The sequence below is a fragment of the Drosophila tropicalis genome, unplaced genomic scaffold (genome assembly GCF_018151085.1).
Source record: "Drosophila tropicalis isolate 14030-0801.00 unplaced genomic scaffold, ASM1815108v1 contig_694, whole genome shotgun sequence".
In the NCBI taxonomy this organism is placed as follows: domain Eukaryota; kingdom Metazoa; phylum Arthropoda; class Insecta; order Diptera; family Drosophilidae; genus Drosophila; species Drosophila tropicalis.
The window spans coordinates 1,919,668-1,942,129 of NW_027173176.1; the positions used below are offsets into that span (position 1 = coordinate 1,919,668).

General features: G+C 40.7%; 6 protein-coding genes and 1 pseudogene across 6 annotated transcripts; 2 read left to right on the plus strand and 5 right to left on the minus strand.

The window, feature by feature from the left end:
• Nucleotides 1–1,931: 1,931 nt before the first annotated feature.
• Nucleotides 1,932–2,462, plus strand: LOC137579347 (uncharacterized). The gene is made up of 2 exons (XM_068293078.1): nt 1,932–2,008; nt 2,082–2,462. Exons 1-2 carry the CDS (start codon nt 1,988–1,990, stop codon nt 2,283–2,285), a joined length of 225 nt encoding a protein of 74 aa, XP_068149179.1. The 5' UTR covers nt 1,932–1,987; the 3' UTR covers nt 2,286–2,462.
• A 2,307-nt stretch (nt 2,463–4,769) lies between these two features.
• Nucleotides 4,770–6,248, minus strand: LOC137579145 (as-peptide 126-like; annotated as a pseudogene).
• Nucleotides 6,249–6,430: 182 nt separating this feature from the next.
• Nucleotides 6,431–7,192, minus strand: LOC137579329 (cuticle protein 38-like). Its single transcript, XM_068293061.1, has 2 exons — nt 6,919–7,192; nt 6,431–6,847 (listed from the first exon to the last, which is right to left on the minus strand). Exons 1-2 carry the CDS (start codon nt 7,132–7,134, stop codon nt 6,431–6,433), a joined length of 633 nt encoding a protein of 210 aa, XP_068149162.1. The 5' UTR covers nt 7,135–7,192.
• Nucleotides 7,193–10,291: 3,099 nt separating this feature from the next.
• LOC137579104 (cuticle protein 38-like) lies at nt 10,292–10,869 on the minus strand. The gene is made up of 2 exons (XM_068292799.1): nt 10,811–10,869; nt 10,292–10,738 (listed from the first exon to the last, which is right to left on the minus strand). The coding sequence occupies exons 1-2, from the start codon at nt 10,817–10,819 to the stop codon at nt 10,292–10,294; spliced, it is 456 nt and encodes a 151-aa protein (XP_068148900.1). The 5' UTR covers nt 10,820–10,869.
• A 1,022-nt stretch (nt 10,870–11,891) lies between these two features.
• Nucleotides 11,892–12,421, minus strand: LOC137579105 (pupal cuticle protein C1B-like). The gene is made up of 2 exons (XM_068292800.1): nt 12,365–12,421; nt 11,892–12,293 (listed from the first exon to the last, which is right to left on the minus strand). Exons 1-2 carry the CDS (start codon nt 12,371–12,373, stop codon nt 11,892–11,894), a joined length of 411 nt encoding a protein of 136 aa, XP_068148901.1. The 5' UTR covers nt 12,374–12,421.
• Nucleotides 12,422–13,537: 1,116 nt separating this feature from the next.
• LOC137579146 (pupal cuticle protein C1B-like) lies at nt 13,538–14,034 on the minus strand. Its single transcript, XM_068292846.1, has 2 exons — nt 14,026–14,034; nt 13,538–13,954 (listed from the first exon to the last, which is right to left on the minus strand). Exons 1-2 carry the CDS (start codon nt 14,032–14,034, stop codon nt 13,538–13,540), a joined length of 426 nt encoding a protein of 141 aa, XP_068148947.1.
• Nucleotides 14,035–15,545: 1,511 nt separating this feature from the next.
• On the plus strand, nt 15,546–16,031 carry LOC137579309 (vitelline membrane protein Vm26Ab). The gene is made up of 2 exons (XM_068293037.1): nt 15,546–15,557; nt 15,639–16,031. The coding sequence occupies exons 1-2, from the start codon at nt 15,546–15,548 to the stop codon at nt 16,029–16,031; spliced, it is 405 nt and encodes a 134-aa protein (XP_068149138.1).
• The last annotated feature ends 6,431 nt before the right edge of the window (nt 16,032–22,462 follow it).

Here is a 22,462-nt window from a genome sequence, read left to right on the forward strand (position 1 = left end):
CATTGTAAATTTGTTTGAGACACAGTCAGTTGCCAGTTGGTGGCAAGTAGTAATTGTAAGATGAAATTGGAAAGTATCCTGGAAAAGGAAATTTTATAAATATTTCACAAATCCATCAATGAAAGTAAAGGCCTAACCTGTTGGTCCAAGCCAAAAATATGTATATTGGCTTTCCAGATCACTCTCCAAATCTTTCTCCATTTACTATGTTTTGATAAATGAATGACCATTGAATCAACTTTTCAGCGATTAACCAGGAACTGAGAGATCAGTAAGAAATGGAATCGACTTAAAGGACTTACGACTTTCAGAGGCATCTCACTGATTTTCAATTGGAACGAGGATACCAAAATGCTCCATGCTGAGGCAGAATCATTTACAGAGTATCTTGCAACAACAAAGGTCCACAAAAATAAAAAACTGACTGCCAGCTGGTGGTCGAAAGTAGCCGCCGCCATTTTATTATGTGTTGTTTTTTTTTTTCTTTTGTTGTTTTGTTTTATGTTTTTTGTAAGCAAACTGAAAATTAGTAGCGAAACAAAAACTGTCGCTATAAGGCACTTACTTGTATACTCCTCGTAAGTAAGTAGTTCCGCGCGAGTTGTTGCCAGAATAGTCAGGGCGTGGTCAAGTACTAGTTCTCCCGAACTGCTACTCGAAGAAGAAGTGATGATGATGTTGGTGATGGCGGTGGTCAGTGGTGGTCAGTGAACTTGCCAACTAACCAACAATGCAGTCGAGCGAAATGTGCATACACACACAGAAATTACATACATATGTATGTACATGTAGATGTATACATATATGTATACACTTATATCTATATACTGATGGCTTCATCAGCTTTTGGTTGAGTTAAATTTATGGTCTATATATGAACATTTGCATAGAACGCTTCTCACTCTGCATTAATTAATTATTTATGGCTTGCGAAACATGTTGCCCAGACTCTTTCTCTGTTTCTCTCCTTTTCTCTTGTCTCGTTTTATCTCTTTCAGATTGTTTGCACAGTTTGCAAATTTTTGTTGTTAAAACCAAGGCATCACCCTTTGAGCTCCCTCTCTCTCTCTCAGTCTCTCGCAGTGTCTCTTTTTCTCAGTCTCTGTCTTATCTAATAGAATTGATCGCAAAATATGGTCTGGTTTGGCATTGCCTTTTGCTTTTGTGGAAGGAGGGAGGTCCCATTCCATATAACATATGTGTATGCCAAGCACGAACACATAATTATAATTTTTACAACGTCTAAATAAACGCAAATATTTTATGCATAGAGGCGAAATGCCGCGCAACAGGCGGCATTGAAGAACGCTTAAGTGTGTGTGTGTGTGTGTGTGCGTGTGGGTGTGGATGGGTGAAGAGTTAGCAGTGGCAGAGGCAGGAGCAGGGCTAATACTGGGTCTAGGAACTGGCAGCTAGAGGGCTAAGTTGTGTGTAATCATTGACAGATCCAATTCTAGCAACAAAAAAGTAAGTGTATAAAAACACTTAATGAGAATTTCTTGATGACTTTCTGACGCAGAGGAAATGTTTATTAAATATGGCAAACAATTGAAAGAGGAAAGCACCGGAAGCAGACGAGTTATTCGTTTCAGAAAACATGCTAAGCCTTAACACAGCTAATGTATCCATTTTTTATATGGTTGATTTCTAACTTATAGAGTATAGCAAGTGCTGCCTATTTGAAATATTTTATTATTTCATTTTCTTGTGTTTTTGAACAATTTGAAATAGCATTTTACATTATAATTTATGCAAACCATAGCTTGTTGAGCTTTACCTCTCGATGTATAACCATATTAATGGTTCAATAAATTCTCATGATTGTCTCCCTGTTTGTCTCTCTCTCTCTCACTCTTCTTCTACCTTTCGCTGACGTCAAGTGGAGGCGAAGCTATAAATATGATTGAATTGCTTGATCATTTTGTCAATCAAATTTTGAATTTCACACGAAAAGCAGCAGCAGTAACAGCAAAATCTTCTCGACATTATGTTATTCAAATTGCTTGTGGTAAGTACATAAAACGAAAAGGATAAAGGATTTTCACATTGAGAATTCAACATTCAACTCTTTTTTAACTTAGCTCACTTTGCTTGCGGTCCTAAGCAATGCTAAGCCGCAGCTATTAGTTACAACACCAGTGGCAGGAAGCGGATGGTATGCAGCAACAGCTCCGTCAACCTATTATCCGGGATATTTCAGTTCACCGGCCTATGCGGCGTATACGTATACACCCGTTTACGGTGCCTATGCCACATATCCGTATTACACATACTTGAGACGTTGAATCTGATCGATAACCGGCAATAATTAATAGTATTTTCAATTACTAAACTGTAGCCTTTTAACAACTATTGTGTGTGCATTCCTGTGTGTGTGTATGTGTGTGTGTGTGCTTCAGTGAAACCTTTTTTTGTTCTATTTTTTTTTCAAGTTGTTGTGAATAAATAACTTTAATAACAAATTAAGCCTCTGTTTTTTTTTATGATAAAGAAAAAACCCCCTAAAATTGTGGCAAATCGTAAAGACATCTTCTTATCTTTATCTTATTGGACAAGACTTTGGACACGGTAAGTTTTTAAGCCTTTTATTACCAAAACCATCATACTAATCATTAGCAATCGATAGCAACGAATTGTTGTGAAATTTCACAACAAAACAGAGCTAATTCGCTCCACTGTGTGCAGTTATTTGGCTATTCGTAAGGAGCAGCAGAATCAGTTCAATTGAAATCCAATTTAAATTTTGATTATATTGATTCCAATTTAAGCATCTGTAGTAAATAAAAAAAAAAAAAACAACATTTATGAATAACAACAAATAAAGCAAAATCAATAGATTGGTCTTTGCTTTGGCACCTATACAGATTCGTGTATACGTACGTGTTTTTCTTTCTTTTGCTTACACCTGTGAATATTTTTACATGAACCTCTTTAGGGATGGTGAGTGCAGGGGGCAGCAGGGGGCGGCGGAATGGAAATGAGAAGATATCACACACACTCATTGTGTGTGTGGGTGTGTATCTTGGTAACCCGCTACTGATTTACCTGACGTGTTTAAATCTTTTATTCATGTAATCCATTTGAAGAACACGTTTGCACATGATTGTGTATATGTCGAAAGGGAATCTAACTTATATATGTATGTATGGACTTCATACATATGTATATGTATGTGTGGAATTTTCTACATACATGTTGTGGGTTGTGTGTGTGTGTCCCTCTTTTTCTCTCCCCCTTACCGTTGGGGTGTATATTTGATTTGAAAAATCGTCAAAATTATATAAAGTGAATACAAATTTTATTTACTCAATTTTATTGCTTTTGCCCGGCAGACAAAAAGATTTCGTTGTCAATTCGTTACTATACAATGCTGGCCATTTTAATAGTTTCACAAGCTATTGATTAAGCCAACGTTTTGTACTACATTTTTTTTGGGTTTCCCTCTAATAAGTATGTATTCTCTCTTTACAAGTTTTCTTTGGGCCTTTTTGTTTTTTGGAGAGTTAGTTAACCCAAAAATGGACTTGGCCAGGCTTATGCCAGACTAAGTTTCGGGTGCTTGCCTCAATGCGCTTTTGCCCGGCGAACAAATTTTGTAATGGTTCCTCAACTCTCTTATCGAAATCGAGGCATCTCCCCTGAGCGAGTTTTTGCTTTTGCCTTGGATTAAACTTTCCATTTAAAAGGATTTCTTCTCCGTTTTCCTTACCCCTCCTGTTATTGCGGCCCCTTGTAGCCATTCGGTTTCTTTTCTGTTTTTTTCCCTCTTTCTTTTGCTGTATATGAAATATGCTTCCTTTCAGCGTTTCCTGCGTTTTTCTCCATTTCCAGCGGCAGTGAAGTTTTCTGCTTGACTTTGTCCTGCGCGTTGAAAGCCTGAAGAGCTCCTTCTGCTGCTCCTTCGCTCGTCCTGTTGCTGCTTATCATAACTTTGGCATCATCTCTTTTACCTCTTCTCAGCCTTAGCCTGCCACCCCCGCTCCATTTCCATCTCTATCAGCTCCAAACCTTCCACGGCTGTCCCTGCTCCCCTGTCGTCATCACTCTTTACTCTATGCTTGTCGTTGTGCTCCATCTTCAGGTAGTAAACGCCAAGTAGTTGTAAACTTTTCCTACGTAAGCGGAAAAGGCTAGTAAAATCCAATGTATAGAAGACGACTTTCGGGCTGCCAGAGAGGGCGAGGACGGAGGCCACAGAAGGATTGGTGGTGGGGCGATTGCGATGGCGTTAGCATCGGTGGTTACGGTACCAAGGGGTTTTGTCCCCATTTTCACAAGTTCTCGCTGCAGATAGCGTCCAAATTTAATGACCTTTTTATTCAATAAAACTGCGTCAAGCTGAAAACTTTTTTGGTAAGCCAAGTTGGATTCTTCCATCGTTTCCCGTTTGTACATGTTTTGAATTGGTTCTGTCATATCTATTTAGCAAAAAAAAAAAAGGTAAAGAAACTTTTCAAAAGTGAAGAGCGTCTCAGTCTACCAAATGTTTCATTTTTGTTGTAACTGGTCGTCAAGGTTGAGCAGAATGATGACCAAGTTTGGAAACAGATCCGCAACATTTGGCAAGCTTTCCACATTATAATTCCATTAGTCCTACGAATATTTACGATCTCAAAAGCAGGTTAAGCTTCTAATCGTCCAATAATTAAACTTTCACATTATAGTTTAGTTTAAAAAATAATCTGTTTTCGTTGGATTTTATGAATATGAAAAAAAATTTATTTACACAGTCAAGGGGCAATATATGATCACATGTATCTGGTCGTTGTTTACTTCTTCAGGAGGACGGGAGCAGCGGCGGCCAATGGAGCAGCTGCAATGGGGGCGGTGTAAGCGGCAGCTGCGATTGGAGCAGCGGCATAACGGGCAATTGGAGCAGTGTAGGCGGCGGTCAAAGGAGCAGAGTAAGCCAAGGGTGAAGTGTAAGCAGCGGCCAGAGGAGCAGAGTAGGCAGCAACTGGAGCAGTGTAGGCAGCGGCGGCCAAAGGAGCGGCAATCGGGGCGGTGTAGGCAGCTGGGAAGGCAGCACTGTGGGCCACCTGGTGGGCGTTGAAGCTGGAGGCATAGGGAGCCACATAGGCGGCACTGCCTACGACAGCGGGAGCAGTGTAGGCCAGAGGAGCAGCAGCCAATATTCCAGGCTTGGCAGCGGCGACAGCCACGACAGCGAAGAAGCAGACGGCGAACTAGGGATTGAGGAAAAGGATTCGTTGGTGGTTAGGATCCGCTTAGAAAGGAGCAACGCTTCTTCACTTACGAATTTCATGTTGATAGTTTTGTTGGTTGGTTGTGGGACAGTTGTGACTGCTTGAAGTTGCGAGCTGTGTTTAATAATGGTTCGATTCACCTGCCTCGTTTTATAGTCGAAATCGACTGACATGACGCATAGGTTTTTGATTTTGGCCCACACAGTCGAAGGCCACGTTTTTTTACAAATGCAGCCAAAATTTTTGTTTCAATTGAAACTTGGACGAGTTGGGTTCATCGTTTTTGAAATACAAGTGTGTTGTTTGAAGGTCCTATTAATTAAGTCCGAATTGGTTTGTTTGCTTTCTTCAGGATAGGCACCAAATATTTGAAATTCTTCGACTCGATTCATTTGTTTAATGAGAAATGGGAGTTTCAATATGAGTTCAACAAAAGTTCGAGGGAAAATAATGTGATTTTAGTTACTATATTCGAACCAAGACTATTCAATTTCACAAAGCTTCAATGGTTAATCTTGAATGCATTTTAGTCATTCATTCTTAACTGTCTAAAGATCAGCAATCAGCAGAACAAATTTTATAATTTAAAGAAAACGAAATGTTGATATGACGAAAAAAAGAATTCTGTAATCTGGAAAACGAATCTACAAATACTGACTTTCAGGATACCAAACTCAAACCAAAATATATTTGTGGCTAGGTGAGAGGGGCTCCAAATGTCTAGAGAACTATCATAATAATTTTTCAGTTTCTATTGCTCTGGCTCCAACTCAACTACTATTGGGCCATTTCTAAGTATTCCACAAATGGAAACAATGATTTTGTAAATCTCAACGATAAAGGACTAAAACAGTTCTTTTGGCGGCTTTCAAGATCAATGTATGTTGTCTAAATCAACAGAAAACTTCCAGTAGACCAAATGCATAATCATTTGGTCTAATACTCCGAAAGTCTTTTCCCCTAACTCAGAGGAGGAAGTGGAAGCATCTGTCCAATGCTGGAAACCTCATATGCATTGAGAAATTTATTAAATTTAATCATGCCTCTCAAACAAATACCTAATTGTTTTAGCCATTTTCTATTGGGCAGACTAATTATGTTGAGAACCTTACAAACTAATCCCAGAGTACTTCAGATAGGAATTGCAAAACATACTCAATATTATTTAAATTTAGAGAATATTTTTATTAACACAGTCAAAGGTCAAGATTCGTTTTCGTGGTTTACTTCTTCAGGAGGACGGGAGCAGCAGCGGCCAATGGAGCAGCTGCAATGGGGGCGGTGTAAGCGGCAGCTGCGATTGGAGCAGCGGCATAACGAGCAATTGGAGCAGTGTAGGCGGCGGTCAAAGGAGCAGGGTAAGCCAAGGGAGAAGTGTAAGCAGCGGCCAGAGGAGCAGAGTAGGCAGCAACTGGAGCAGTGTAGGCAGCGGCGGCCAAAGGAGCAGCAATCGGGGCGGTGTAGGCAGCTGGGAAGGCAGCACTGTGGGCCACCTGGTGGGCGTTGAAGCTGGAGGCATAGGGAGCCACATAGGCGGCACTGCCTACGACAGCGGGAGCAGTGTAGGCCAGAGGAGCAGCAGCCAATATTCCAGGCTTGGCAGCGGCGACAGCCACAACAGCGAAGAAGCAGACGGCGAACTAGGGATTGAGGAAAAGGATTCGTTGGTGGTTAGGATCCGCTTAGAAAGGAGCAACGCTTCTTCACTTACGAATTTCATGTTGATAGTTTTGTTGGTTGTTTTTTGTTGGCTAGTTGTGACTAGTTGAAGCTGTGAGCTTTGTTTGATAACGGTTCGTTTCACTGTCTTCGTTTTATAGTCGAAATCGATGGGCATGACGCATACGAATCCAATTGGGCCTCCACACACATAGGCAAACACACACTCACACAGTTCGAAGGCCGCGCTTACAAATGCAGTCAACATCGTCGTTTCGTTCGAAACTTGGACACTTTGAGATTGAGACTTGGACGACTCGGCTTGAACGACTTGGACTACTTGGTTTAGTAGGCCAATTCATTGTTGTACACGCACACACTTGGCACGTGCTGGGGGCACTTGAGCTTTGAGTAATTTGATTAGACTTTTGTGTGTGTTTATGTGTGTGTGTGTGTGTGTGTGTGCACAAGGCAAATTGAAATTGCGACGGCGGCTTCCCAAGACGAAGCAGAGAGGCCATAAACCAATTATGTACGCTCCTTCAAATCCAGAAAAAGTTTTTAGGAATTACGAGTAAAACTCACCCTTAGGAGTGGCTAAATGAGAGTTGAAAATTAAATTAATATTTTAAAGCCCACCAAAGTGATCTAATTCAGATATTTAACTTTATGTACTTTTCCCAATTACCATATTTAATAGATCATTTAGCCCAACCCAAATTGGATGGTTAGGCTTAAGTGAACCTTCCAACTTATATCTACATATTGTTCAATGGGAACTTTATCGTTTATTCTCTTTCAATATTTTCGGGATCCAGTATGTATATTTTTCCATGTTCGTTTTGATACAATAGAATTGACAGATTTCAATTCTGTAAGTAAAATTGCCAAAATTTCTGTAATCTATTGTATTGTGTTGTGTTGAACAGAAAAAGGAAGATGAAGAAGCTAGGCCACCTCTTCATGTGAAATCAAACCAATGCTTCATTCATCCATTTTAAATGGCTTCAATTTCAAATTTTAATAAACTGAAAGCAATCATTTGTGCCACACGCCTAAAGGTTAGAATTCAGGGGAATCCTGAACGGTAACGTTAGCAACAATCTTTACTCAATTTCCTACCCATTCCTTTCACGGGTTCCTTTGTGCATATGTACATACACATACACATACATACGTAGACGTACACATACATATACATATATTTGTATGTCCTTATAAATAATTTCTGGAAACCACTTAAATTCACAAAAAGGGAACCTTTGCTGCCAAATGTCGCAAACATTTTGAGACAAATTCAAAACGCAATTTTTAATAGACCTCATAGGATGGATGGGAATGGAATTCGCAGTGGGTAGGCGGGTTGTGGGGTGTGTCATGTGTGCCTTTCACGTTTTACGGCACTTAAACGACGCATTAACGCGCACGCACAGCTGCTCCTGCTTGCCTCCTCATCCTCATCCTCCTCCTCTCTCCTCTTCATCGTGTTCGTCTTCATCACCGACCGACCGAGCGACCATGAGCCAAAGTCAGAACAAGTAAGTTGTGCCTTTATTGTGGCAATAAACTCCAACATGAAGGAAAGGGGACGAACAATACTCTTTGGGGGCGGCATGGACCACAGGTGGGAGGGGTGAGCAGGGGTAGCAGGTATAGAAAAAAAGCAAAAGTGGCGCATATTTCACGCAACTTGTTCAAAGTTCCCTTTTTCTGCCGTCTGCAAATTTTGTGTTTTGTTCTCTACTCTACTCCAAGTCCATCCAATTAGTTATTACGGGTATATTGAGAGATCAAATTGAAATTGAAAAGTAGGAGATTAAGTTTATTTAGAAACTTAAGTGATTCAATTATGCTACCAGTTGACCAATCTAAAACATTTGAAGGATCATTAGACTAGTTGCTCTCAAATTTCCGATAATACAGAACAGGGAGAAGACCTGAGAAGGCCATAAATATCAATTTTCTAACAGATTTTTGTTTTTGTTGCTTTATCCGCTTAGGTAAAGCATAGTCGATCTTTTTGTCCCTTCGCTAGTGTTGGTTTTGAGGTCCTTGTCCCCTTGGTTTTGGTCCCAGTCAAACGGAGCGCAATTTTTGCGCCTTTTTGTGAAAATTTCTTGTGCGGTCTTTTTTTTCATTTTTAAATATATGGGTATATATATTTTTTTTAATTACTTGCTGCCACTTAGAAGGTACATGTACCCCAAGGGATTGGGCATGGTGTGTGTGTGTTTGTGTGTGAGCGAAAAGTTAGAAGAGGGGAAGAAGGAAGTGGAACCCAAACTCTTTGATATAATGCTTTTCTTTTTGCCTTGCGGGTCCATTGAGAATTTCTGAGCACTGCACTTGAAACTGTTAACTGTTGGCATCAAAGCTTTTAGGCGGATTAACCAATATATATATGCATACATAGAGATATATGTATCTATGCATGTATCGAGACAAACTTGACAATGAAAGGCGTCCCTTTGAATGTGACGTGACGAGAGAATCGTAAGAAACTGCCTCCCCCTCCTGCTTGCTCTCTCTCTCTCTCTGCCAAGCCCATCAAAGTCAAGTGTGAAAACAAATATATTTGTTGCCTGCGGTTTGCCAGCATGATGAAGATTTCAATTGCAAGGCTATGCAACATGATTGTGCATTTAGTAGGCGGATACGACAGGACAGATACGCCTCCCCCAAAAACAGGCTGCTTTGTATGCAGAGTCACATGGCAAACACTTGAGAAAGAGGCAGAGAGATGGAAATGGGAAGTCCCGGGAATGCAGAGAGCTGGTGAATCCTTCAGAGGCAACAGTTCAGCTACCACCATTTGACTCTCACCATGTGCATACAATACATCCATCCATCCTCCATATGGACACACATTCATCCCTACCATCCTCCCCGTTTCGTCTTCTCCTCCTCCTGATCCTTGCACTTTCCTTTCTTTTCGTCTCCATCGCCATGTAAAATTCGCGTAATTGGCATTTTTAAGCAAAATTCACGCTTCAACACTTTTTCAAGTGTGAGTCTTGCCAATGTGTGTGGGTGTGTATGTGTATATGAGTGCGGTGTGTGTGTGTGTGGCATCTTTTTACGGGAAAGGGTCCAACTTCAATCTGCACTCGATATTTCTAATTAGTGAGATTTAAGTCCTGCATTTCCTTTTTCTTTTCCATTTTCTATATTTTTCTGTTATTTCTTTGTGCTTTGTTTCTTTTTAATGTATAACATTTACTAATTAATATTTTCAATTTATAATAAATGGACGGTCTTCAACACAAAGTCTGTTGATTTTATGTTTCATTACTTTGCCTTTCGTAAATCCACACGATACAGCAAATCAGAAAAAATTGCAGATTTAAATTTGTCATTTGGTTGTTTTTAATAGTACAAAAAAAAATTATTTACACGGTCATGGGACAAGATTCGGTTGCTGTTGCTTATTTCTTCAGGATCACAGGTGCAGGGGCGGCCAATGGAGCAGCTGCAATGGGTGCGGTGTAAGCGGCAGCAGCAAAGGGAGCTGAGTAGGCGGCGGTCAAAGGAGCAGAGTAAGCCAAGGGTGAAGTGTAGGCAGCGGCCAGAGGAGCAGAGTAGGCAGCAGCAGCCAGAGGAGCAGAGTAGGCAGCAGCAGCCAGAGGAGCAGAGTAGGCAGCAACTGGAGCAGTGTAGGCAGCGGCGGCCAAAGGAGCGGCAATTGGGGCGGTGTAGGCAGCTGGGAAGGCAGCACTGTGGGCCACCTGGTGGGCGTTGAAGCTGGAGGCATAGGGAGCCACATAGGCGGCACTGCCTACGACAGCGGGAGCAGTGTAGGCCAGAGGAGCAGCAGCCAATATTCCAGGCTTGGCAGCGGCGACAGCTACAACAGCGAAGAAGCAGACGGCGAACTAAGGGATTGAGGAAAAGGATTCGTTGGTGGTTAGGATCCGCCTAGAAGGGAGCAACACCTTTTCACTTACGAATTTCATGTTGATAGTTTTGTTGGTTGTTTTTTGTTGGCTAGTTGTTACTAGTTGAAGCTGTGAGCTTTGTTTGATAACAATTCGTTTAGTTTGACTCGTTTTATAGTCGAAATCGACGGACATGACGCATACCAATCCAATTGGGCCTCGAGAGAGCGAAGGCCGCGTTTACAAATGCAGTCAACATCGTCGTTGGATCGACACTTTGACAATATGTGGTGACTTGGTTTACTAACATTTTGGTTACTGCCTTTCTTCTGGTTTTCGGGGACTTTCAGTGGCACCCAAATCGAACAACTATATCATTAAACTCTCATATTAAATTCCACGTTAATATAACCTTGACAAATTAAAAAAAAAATCCGAATAAACTTTATAATTCAGAAACTTGATTTAGGGTTTTCTTAAAATATTACTACCAATAACTAGGATAGAGGCTTTCCGAATGTCTAATAGACAGCCAAGCAGAAATACATATGTATACGGAAAATAGGAAACATTTTCTTCACACTGAAAATTCAAACAATGTCTATTCGTTTTTTGCCAAATAGATTTCGCCATACTTAACCAATTCTGGATGTAAGAGTGGACTTCTGATGGCAAGGTCTCCTTTTGGTTATTAAAATAGCATCTTATTTCATAGAATATTTCAACCCATTGAAATTGAGACCAGTAGAATGAAATTTAGTGCAACTCTCAAATATTTTTTGATCTGTTCTGTTAAGAACAACACAAATCATAAGTCCTTAAGTAAAGTGTATCCATTAATTTTCGATCACTAATAGAAAACTAGAAAATTGAGTGTAATAATTACGCTCTCAGATTAAGAATATTATGTAGCATTACTTTGCTTCATTAAGATGAATATCGTATTGGGTTTAAGAGGATTATTCAAGGTGATAAGACATTTCGGCAAGCCAAAAACCCCAAGCCAACCAGTGTTGATAAACTGGGTTCAGAAAACAACACATTGGACTGCAATGTTTTCAATTTTCCACAGAATCTTAGTTATGTCAAAAATTTTAAATTTTTTATTTTCATGGGCAAAGCTTAACCACAAGATCATTGTTTTTATTGTTTACTTTTTCAGGAGGACGGGAGCAGCAGCTGCAAGGGGTGCGGTGTACGCGGCAGCAGCGATGGGAGCAGCGGCATAACGGGCAATTGGAGCAGTGTAGGCGGCGGTCAAAGGAGCAGAGTAAGCCAAGGGTGAAGTGTAAGCAGCGGCCAGAGGAGCAGAGTAGGCAGCAACTGGAGCAGTGTATGCAGCGGTGGCCAGAGGAGCGGCAATCGGGGCGGTGTAGGCAGCTGGGAAGGCAGCACTGTGGGCCACCTGGTGGGCGTTGAAGCTGGAGGCATAGGGAGCCACATAGGCGGCACTGCCTACGACAGCGGGAGCAGTGTAGGCCAGAGGAGCAGCAGCCAATATTCCAGGCTTGGCAGCGGCGACAGCCACAACAGCGAAGAAGCAGACGGCGAACTAGGGATTGAGGAAAAGGATTCGTTGGTGGTTAGGATCCGCTTAGAAAGGAGCAACGCTTCTTCACTTACGAATTTCATGTTGATAGTTTTGTTGGTTGGTTGTGGGACAGTTGTGACTGCTTGAAGTTGCGAGCTGTGTTTGATAATGGTTCGATTCACCTGCCTCGTTTTATAGTCGAAATCGACTGACATGACGCATAGGTTTTTGATTTTGGCCCACACAGTCGAAGGCCACGTTTTTTTACAAATGCAGCCAAAATTTTTGTTTCAATTGAAACTTGGACGAGTTGGGTTCATCGTTTTTGAAATACAAGTGTGTTGTTTGAAGGTCCTATTAATTAAGTCCGAATTGGTTTGTTTGCTTTCTTCAGGATAGGCACCAAATATTTGAAATTCTTCGACTCGATTCATTTGTTTAATGAGAAATGGGAGTTCCAATATGAGTTCAACAAAAGTTCGAGGGAAAATAATGTGATTTTAGTTACTATATTCGAACCAAGACTATTCAATTTCACAAAGCTTCAATGGTTAATCTTGAATGCATTTTAGTCATTCATTCTTAACTGTCTAAAGATCAGCAATCAGCAGAACAAATTTTATAATTTAAAGAAAACGAAATGTTGATATGACGAAAAAAAGAATTCTGTAATCTGGAAAACGAATCTACAAATACTGACTTTCAGGATACCAAACTCAAACCAAAATATATTTGTGGCTAGGTGAGAGGGGCTCCAAATGTCTAGAGAACTATCATAATAATTTTTCAGTTTCTATTGCTCTGGCTCCAACTCAACTACTATTGGGCCATTTCTAAGTATTCCACAAATGGAAACAATGATTTTGTAAATCTCAACGATAAAGGACTAAAACAGTTCTTTTGGCGGCTTTCAAGATCAATGTATGTTGTCTAAATCAACAGAAAACTTCCAGTAGACCAAATGCATAATCATTTGGTCTAATACTCCGAAAGTCTTTTCCCCTAACTCAGAGGAGGAAGTGGAAGCATCTGTCCAATGCTGGAAACCTCATATGCATTGAGAAATTTATTAAATTTAATCATGCCTCTCAAACAAATACCTAATTGTTTTAGCCATTTTCTATTGGGCAGACTAATTATGTTGAGAACCTTACAAACTAATCCCAGAGTACTTCAGATAGGAATTGCAAAACATACTCAATATTATTTAAATTTAGAGAATATTTTTATTAACACAGTCAAAGGTCAAGATTCGTTTTCGTGGTTTACTTCTTCAGGAGGACGGGAGCAGCAGCGGCCAATGGAGCAGCTGCAATGGGGGCGGTGTAAGCGGCAGCTGCGATTGGAGCAGCGGCATAACGAGCAATTGGAGCAGTGTAGGCGGCGGTCAAAGGAGCAGGGTAAGCCAAGGGAGAAGTGTAAGCAGCGGCCAGAGGAGCAGAGTAGGCAGCAACTGGAGCAGTGTAGGCAGCGGCGGCCAAAGGAGCAGCAATCGGGGCGGTGTAGGCAGCTGGGAAGGCAGCACTGTGGGCCACCTGGTGGGCGTTGAAGCTGGAGGCATAGGGAGCCACATAGGCGGCACTGCCTACGACAGCGGGAGCAGTGTAGGCCAGAGGAGCAGCAGCCAATATTCCAGGCTTGGCAGCGGCGACAGCTACAACAGCGAAGAAGCAGACGGCGAACTAGGGATTGAGGAAAAGGATTCGTTGGTGGTTAGGATCCGCCTAGAAGGAAGCAACGCTTCTTCACTTACGAATTTCATGTTGATAGTTTTGTTGGTTGTTTTTTGTTGGCTAGTTGTGACTAGTTGAAGCTGTGAGCTTTGTTTGATAACAATTCGTTTAGTTTGACTCGTTTTATAATCGAAATCGATTAAAATTACGCGTACACATCCGATGTTGTTTACATTGGTGGAAGGCCGCGCAGTCGGCAATGTCCACTCACTCGAAACTTGGTCAATTGTTGTTTGGCGACTCTGAATTAACTATGTATTGTAGTTGACATCAGTCAATGCTGGGGGATTATGAATCACTGTTGTAGAATATCGTTCTATGAACTTGTGCCTTTTGACCACTAATAGAAAATATTTTAACATTTTGTGTACACTTTATGGTAAAAAATTGTTATCTACAAACTTTAATATTAATTTTTACAGTATCGACATAAAATATATTTCTGTATTTTTTAAAAATCAGTCAAAGGGAAAGGTGTGCTTTTCCTCAGAAAAGGTCTCCAATACGATTTCAAATCGAGAATTTCTAGTTTTGTTACAATCCTTGACTTTCTCTATGTAAAGAGATTAAGGATTTTAAAGAGATGCCATGAACATATTAGGTTTGTCCTTAAGAACATATTTTCCAAGAGCTTTAGCATGTCTTCAAAAATTGAATTTGTCTTGAACAAATCTGGAACTATTTTGGAACATTTTCGCAATGTTTTTTGATATTTATGTTATTTAAATTTCAGGCGAACCCAAAGAGACTAAAACATCTTTTTATAAAGAACTTTGGCAAAATTTCACTTAAACTTTACAACTTACAACTAAATTCTAAGTAAGTCGCTTGAATATTAATTCTAAATATTCAATACAATAGTTTTAATGCCTATATTGGTATATTGACTTATATTTTAACAGATTTCTAAATTTATTATAATGTTCAAAGAACCTCATAAGAATAAGAAGATGAGGTAAATTTGTTATTTGGCTTTTAAATTGCCCATAGAGTGTAAAAAAAAACACTAATTATATAATTTTCCAGTGAAAATATTTAAACAACAATCACGGCTTGTGGAACCATAAATCACGCCATTTAAGTAGCTACCGCTACCGTTTGTCAAAATACAGAAGTGTAGGCGGTAGAAACCCGCAAAACCCCATTAAATTGTAAACAAAACTGCAGTCCGGCGGCTCAAGGTCATGGACACAGACACAATGACGAAGACCACGACGGACGGCCACAACTACTTAGCCAGTTAGCTGCCATTCCATATACCCAGGTAATGGACGCTCAGGCACGCATCGATTGGACGACAAAGACAAGACATGGCCCAAGCGAAAACTATCAAGCGAAGAGCCAAGAATTGCGCATGCGCCACATGGTTTCACTCAGTCGTTGACTTGGTCCGACCTGTACGTGAGTGGCATGGCCAATCAGTTGGCTTGGCCAAAAAAGTGTAAGTGGCTATAAAAGAGGCAAGCAGTCAATGTTGGTATATCACAAATCAATTGGTCATCCATCTGCTAAGAGACAACCAAAACCACAGCTAATCAAAATGTTCAAATTCGTAAGTGGAAGCATCATCATTATAATCATGTCTTGTAGACCTAATCTCTATCTATGATCCTGCATTTCCGTAAATACATAGTTCGCCGTCTGCTTCTTCGCTGTTGTGGCTGTGGCCGCTGCCAAGCCTGGATTATTGGCTGCTGCTCCTCTGGCCTACACTGCACCCGCTGTCGTAGGCAGTGCCGCCTATGTGGCTCCCTATGCCTCCAGTTACACCGCTCATCATGTGGCCCACAGTGCTGCCTTCCCAGCTGCTTACACTGCACCAATTGCTGCCGCCGCCTACACCGCTCCTCTGGCAGCTGCTGCTTACACTGCTCCCTACGCCGCCGCCTACACTGCGCCAATTGCCCGTTTCGCTGCTCCAGCTTATACAGCTGCCTACACTTCGCCCTTGGCCTACAGTTCTCCTTATGTGGCCCGTCCGTTTGTGGCTGCTGCCCCTGCTGCTCCTCTTCTGTTGAAGAAGTAAGTTACCAGGTGAATGAAATGAATCGTTACCTACACCACGCCACCAAAAACAAATAAAGCCCCCATGAATGAATCTCATGGTTTTTGGCATTTATTTTGTCCTTCCTTGTGATTTTGCAATATGAAATAAAACAAAAAGAAACGTCAACTACAATCAACAACAACCGTTTTCAATTTGAAAAAAATTTTTTTTTTGTGAATGGAATGGTTTTTGTCTGGAACGAATGGATTAGCATTCATAGCTGAATGGCCATCACATATTTCAGCTGCTCCATTAGCGAGCTTTGATTTTTATGGCTATTTGAACTATGCGTTCAATTATTGCTACATTTCGTGGCTGCTCATGGAGAAGCATATCAATGAGCGGCAGGGCAGTTGCCAAGCGGATTAACTAAGCTCCGCCCATGCAAATGGAGAAGAGAAGGCTAACCGAACAGATCCAATCTGAATAATATGCTTAAAGTTAATTATAGACCGGTTGGATGAATTAACTTTACTCTCATATGAAGAGAGTGATTAGAGAGAAAGAAAAATTTGGTTAATTGGTAGAATTTTCAATAATGAAACCCTTTCACATCTGTCCATAATGATCTGGGTTCGTTTCCTAACTTCCTTGTTACAATTGCAATCCGTTGTTGCCTTTCCTTAACCTTCGTCCCCCGTCAGCGCCTTTGTCATTGTGTAATAATTTGAAGTTATCCAAAATTTGGCACATTAACCGCAGAGCCGCAAGCCACCAAAATGTGTTATAACATTCCTCATCAAGCCACCGAGCCATCCCCCCACATTGACGGAAACCTAACCCAACAGCCGCAAAGGCAAACAAACATCAGAGATGACACTTCCTTGGGAAAGGCACTAAATTAAAATTGACACCTGATGCTGACACGAAAAGTAGCGAAAAGTGCCGCGGCAGACAAAACTTGAAGAGCGCTAATGAGGCCTGAAACCCGAAATTGTGTCAACAGCTTTTGCTGAAGATGATTTTGATGACATTTGACTAAGCAACAGGGCGTTGTCGGAGAGGCAGAAAGGGGGCCAAAGCAACTTCAAGACGGCCCAAGTTTTATGACAATATAATAGGATTGTGTCAAGTCTATATACACATACACACATGTATGAAAATGTTGAAACTCATCATGATATTGGGGATTGATGGATTGATTTGCCACACGAATCTAATGGGTCTTTTAAAGCAAATTTTCTGATGAAGCTGGTAAAGTTTGCCAATTATCGGTCCAAGCCGGAGGACATTCCTCTTACTATCTCGCTTCTGCCTCTTTTCAACTGGGGCGAGAGAGAAAAGTTTTGGACTTTATTTGTTGACTTTGGTAAATGTGGCTAAATGGGCGTAAATGACCAGGGCCAACCGGAACAAGAACAGCACGGAGCAACAGGCTTTCATCGTGCTTCCCCCAAACACACGCATACCACATGGCATGATAGGGTTAAAAGTTGAAGCTGTACGTTTTAGAGTGGTGGGGGTAGGAAAGTGTATCCTTGCAGGGTAAAGAAAGTTTCCCTGCTTTTTCGTATCTGTTTTTTTCTTTGCATATGTGGGATTTAGCTGTCCGTCGGCAGATTGCTGCAAAATTTTGCGCTTGAATAACTGTTGGGGTAGGTTCCAAGGCATTCAATGGTGGTCTTTGATATGGGTGGTTGAGTGGTGGTGCCATGCGTGGCAATAGCAGCATCCACTTTCATTATGAAAACTGACAGCGCGTAAAGAAACTTCTTGCGGTTTCGCTTTGTATGGGCGAACGCAACGAAATGTAAACACAAGCCACAACAAAAACGGAAATACCTCATTATAGCAAGAACAACAACAACATCAGCAGCAAAACAAGCAAAAATACTCTTCCTTACCGCCCAAAAGTCAAGGTTGTAAACCGACATTCGATATACTCTATTTAAATTAATCTTAATACTCAATTTGCCATTTGAAATCTGGCGTCATGAAGGAATACAAATTCCCTTAACAAACGAGTTCATGGGAATTATACTTCAAGTATTTCCATACATTATTAAACTTTAAATACCCCATTTAAGTTGCAGAGTATGAGCAGCAGCAACAAGAAAACAGAGAAAAGACGGTTGGTTTTCCTCATCTACTTGTTCTTCATCTCATTCCTCATCTGTTGGAATTATGCGGGCATTGTCTAAAATGAGTTTTCGTTGCTCTGGTTGTTGCTATTTTTACGTTTCATCGAACAAAAGCAAAATACCTTACAACAAAAACAGCATCAGCAGCAACAGCAGGAGCAACAACAAAAGATTGCTGAAAGCTGGCAAACATAAAGCATTAAGCATACTGCCATCCATGAGAGCCACGATAGGTAGGCGAGGTTAGGAAAGCGGGGAGAACTGAAAACAACGACGGGAGATCGGGAGTCGGAAAAGACAAGCCACAAACACTCAGCGCCAAGGCAGCTCAACGAAACAAACACCAATGCATTCTGCCTCAGACCCCCAAACGTGCATTTTATAACACCCAAACTCTCCCCAATTCACCCATCAAACCTCACCGCACACCCACAAAAACACACACACACACACACACACACACACACACACACACACACACACACACACACACACACAGATATACACATTTGTATCGCAAGCGAGCATAATATCATGTACGTATACGTAATGCGTAAAAAACAGGCGACAAAAATGTCATTATAGAAATTGGACTCTAAGGGCGATTAGTTATTATTTTAGGCATATTTTTAAACTCTTTTCAATTAAGAGAGTTTGGGTCCTTTGTATTTTAAAACATCTCACTCATTGTCTGCTCTCCAACACTAGTTGGACATACTAAGCAAAGCATTTTCGACACATTTGTGAGCAATCTCCTGATGAACGTTAAGTATTCGCAAAGAAAATGCAACTGAAATGCAGCATGTCGACGGTTGGCTGCTCGTTTTTGTAGTTATGTGCATGATGAAGAAGAGACTTCTACTTCGCCTTTCCACCGTTAAATTGTGTTCATCTTCCTTCTTCAACTTTATTCCGTTTCGCTTTCTTCTTCTGTGGCCATCATTCCCATTCTTCTCATCCATCCGCCATCAGCCATGCTGTGCAGCATTAAGTGAAGCACGCGGCATGTTGGCTTGGAAAATGAAGTGCTGACAGTGCGCAATGTGGTTACCCCTCATGCCTCTGGATGGCTGGATGAGACCGTGCACGGAGATGGAAACGGAGACGTGTACCTGCTAAGCATCTTAGTGCAGACCTCATACAATAGAATAGGATGTGCAGGATGTGGTCTTGTGATGGCTCGATGGCTGCCACTGTGCCACTTCAATGAATCCCGCGACTCCTCCGACTCTGGCTGGCTTCAACTGGCTGTTTAATTTACGCGCTGCTATTATTTTAATCTTTAGCGTGAAATGACTTTCACCTGACTCCGGCAAAAGTCTCTCCTCGTCCGCCAACTTGGCCAGAAGGCATCTCTGCCTTGTGTCTTTGGCCAAAGTATTTAGCGGAATATACGTTGTCGTACATACATACACCTATGTATTTTAGCAGTTACACCTTGAGGATGTTTTTTTTTTTTTTTGTTTTTTGTCTTCTCCAAGTTGTCGAGTTGAGGTGAGAGAAAGGACATGCTGACAGGACAACAGACAGGAAGCTTTTGTCAGTTGGGCCGCCCCCAAGGCGGCGCTGTTACAAGAAAATCTTCCTTTTCTTAGTATTTGCCATGGCTTTTTATTGTTTTATGTGAAGCTGCCATCTCCATCGCTCCACATCCAACACTGCGCTGCGCTGCGCTGCGGCTGCTCCTTCTGCTTGTGCTGGCTCCTCACTGGCCCTCTCAAGGTGCAAAATGTACGACATGCGTCGTGTCTCGTACATCATCGCCTGCTTTTGTGCTCTCAACGCTGAAATCTTTTACAATCAACATGCTAGAGCAAAGCAATTTTGTAGTCAAAAAAAAAAAAGAAAAAGAAAAATCAGAAGAAAAAGTGAAGAAAAATGGAGGCAAACATAATGCTTCAAATCATTTTCATTTCTTGCATGCGCTTGTCTGCACTGAGCTGGAGATTCTTCCTCACTTTCATCCTAACGCCGAGTTCAGCTCAGAGTTCTCCTATTCTCCTTCTCTCCTCCTCCTCTTTCCAGGTCCTGGTCCTAGTCTTGGTACTTATTTGCGCGATTTTCCTTAGCATTTTGTGGGCGTTTTTACTGCCTTTTGCCATGGCACTCAGCAAAAGGCGCTTAAGCTAAAACGAAGCTGATGCTGCTGCTGCTGCTTTTTGTGTAAGCAACATAGCAATATTTTAAAAGATTTACTGACCATGTACCTACATATTGTACATACATACATACTAGATACGAAACTTCTTAAACCCAACTCAACCGTACGAAAGTGCAAAAAGCTGTAAAATATTGCCACCTGAGCAGAAATTGCAGCAAGTCAAATTTAACAAAGCATAACTAAGCATTTGATTCGAACTTGAATAGAGTAAACTGGAAATAAAGGGAATAGTTGAAATGTAAAGGACTTAAATGTACTTACCCACGCAAAATTCAATTAAACGCTTCTTCTTATTTCCTGTATTACTGACGATAAGTAATTTATGAGTCCCAATTTGAAACTAATTGGTTTTTTTTATGGCCATTTCGTTGCAACAACACTTCAAAAAAAAAACAACAAAAAATAAACTTTATAACCATCATAAGTTTACACTTCAAAAAACAAAACAAAAAAATAGTAATTAATAGTAGTTATTTTACTTTTAAAATTTAAACTCGATTATCCGCATAAACGACACTGCATTTTTCTTTATAAACTTAAGCACTGCAAACGAAACTAAAAAAAAAAAAAAAAAGAGCATTTTAGTAATTAGTCAAATAAACATTTGCCTTCATCTGAGGTATTACCTGAAAAAAGAAAGAAATAAAAATATAAAATTAAAACAATTTCATTTTCATTAAAAAAGACCACAAAACAACACAAACTCATCGGTTAAGCAGTTTATATTTAATCGAAACACAATATCTATAAATATAAAAAACCAGAGGGCCGGGGCTAACTTCGACCGCGTCAAAGTTTGTATACCCTTGCAACTTTTTTGGTAACTCTATCCTTACCTATTAGCCATCAATGTGGAAGAACGTTTTATCTAAAAAGGCTTAAGCTTGAGAAAGAAAGGCCTACAATCATAGGAAATAACGAAGATATTGATCAAAGTCACTGTTTTCCACCGATCGTTCCTTTGGGAGCTATATGATATAGTCACCCGATCTTTATCAAATTCGGCACAGTCATTAACATATATATTAAATTAAGAAATGTTTAATTTAAAAGCAATCGCGTTAAAAGTAACGAAGTTATTTACAAAAGTCACTGTTTTCGACCAATCGTTCCTATGGGAGCTATATGATATAGTCACCTGATCTTGATCAAATTTGGCATAGTCGCTTATAGGCGTAGTAAACTCTCTAATATTAAGTTTCACGATAATAGCATAGAAAATAACGAAGTTATTGAGAAAAGTCACTGTTCGTGACTTTGGGGTTTGTATGGGAGCTATATGATATAGTGGTCCGATCCGGCTGAATCCGAGATATACAACGCCGCAGTATATACAAGCCTACGTGCAAAATTTCAGCTCTGTAGCTCTTACGGTCTAGGAGGAGTTTGCGTTGATCCAGACGGACGGACGGACGGACATGGCTAGTTGAACTCGTCTCGTCGTGCTGATCAAGAATATATATACTTTGTATGGTCGGAGATGCTTCGTTCTATGCGTTGCACACTTCTGACCAAAATTAATATACCCTTTTTGCAAGGGTATAAAAAATTTGAGCAGCTGCAGCTATTGAATAATACTACATAAATCTAAGATACATTTAATTCTATATATTAATATGTCTTCTCTGTGGAACTGGCAAAATCACTGCAGATTTCCGAGCTCATTATTCCCGACCATTTCAATTTGCCATTTGCTCTGATATTTATTACCCCAATCAACAGAGAATATATCTCTGCACCCGTAGACGAAAAAAAAAAAAAAAAAAAAAACAAGGCAAAAACTTTAAGTCTCTGGAAACGGCCACCAAATGGTTGAAACTACTTTTCGTGGTTCTCGTTTCTTTCCTTTACCATCTGATGATGGTTGTGCTCTGCTCTGCTCTGCGCTGCTTAAGACCAAAAGACAAAAAAATAAATAGAATTTTTAAGTAAATTGAAGCAGGCAACTTATTTGTTGCACACAAACTAGGAACATTGCCAACACTTTTGTTTCCAAAACTTGGCCAAAACATAATTCACAAGAACAGGACCAAGCTCCAGCAGGAGGTAGTCACACACACACACAGAGTCAGAGGGAGAGAGACAAAAACCGAAGGAGAAGCCACTGTGGCTTTGGTGGCATTTTTTACACCATCTCCGTAGCAACAAATGGTGCACATTACAACGTT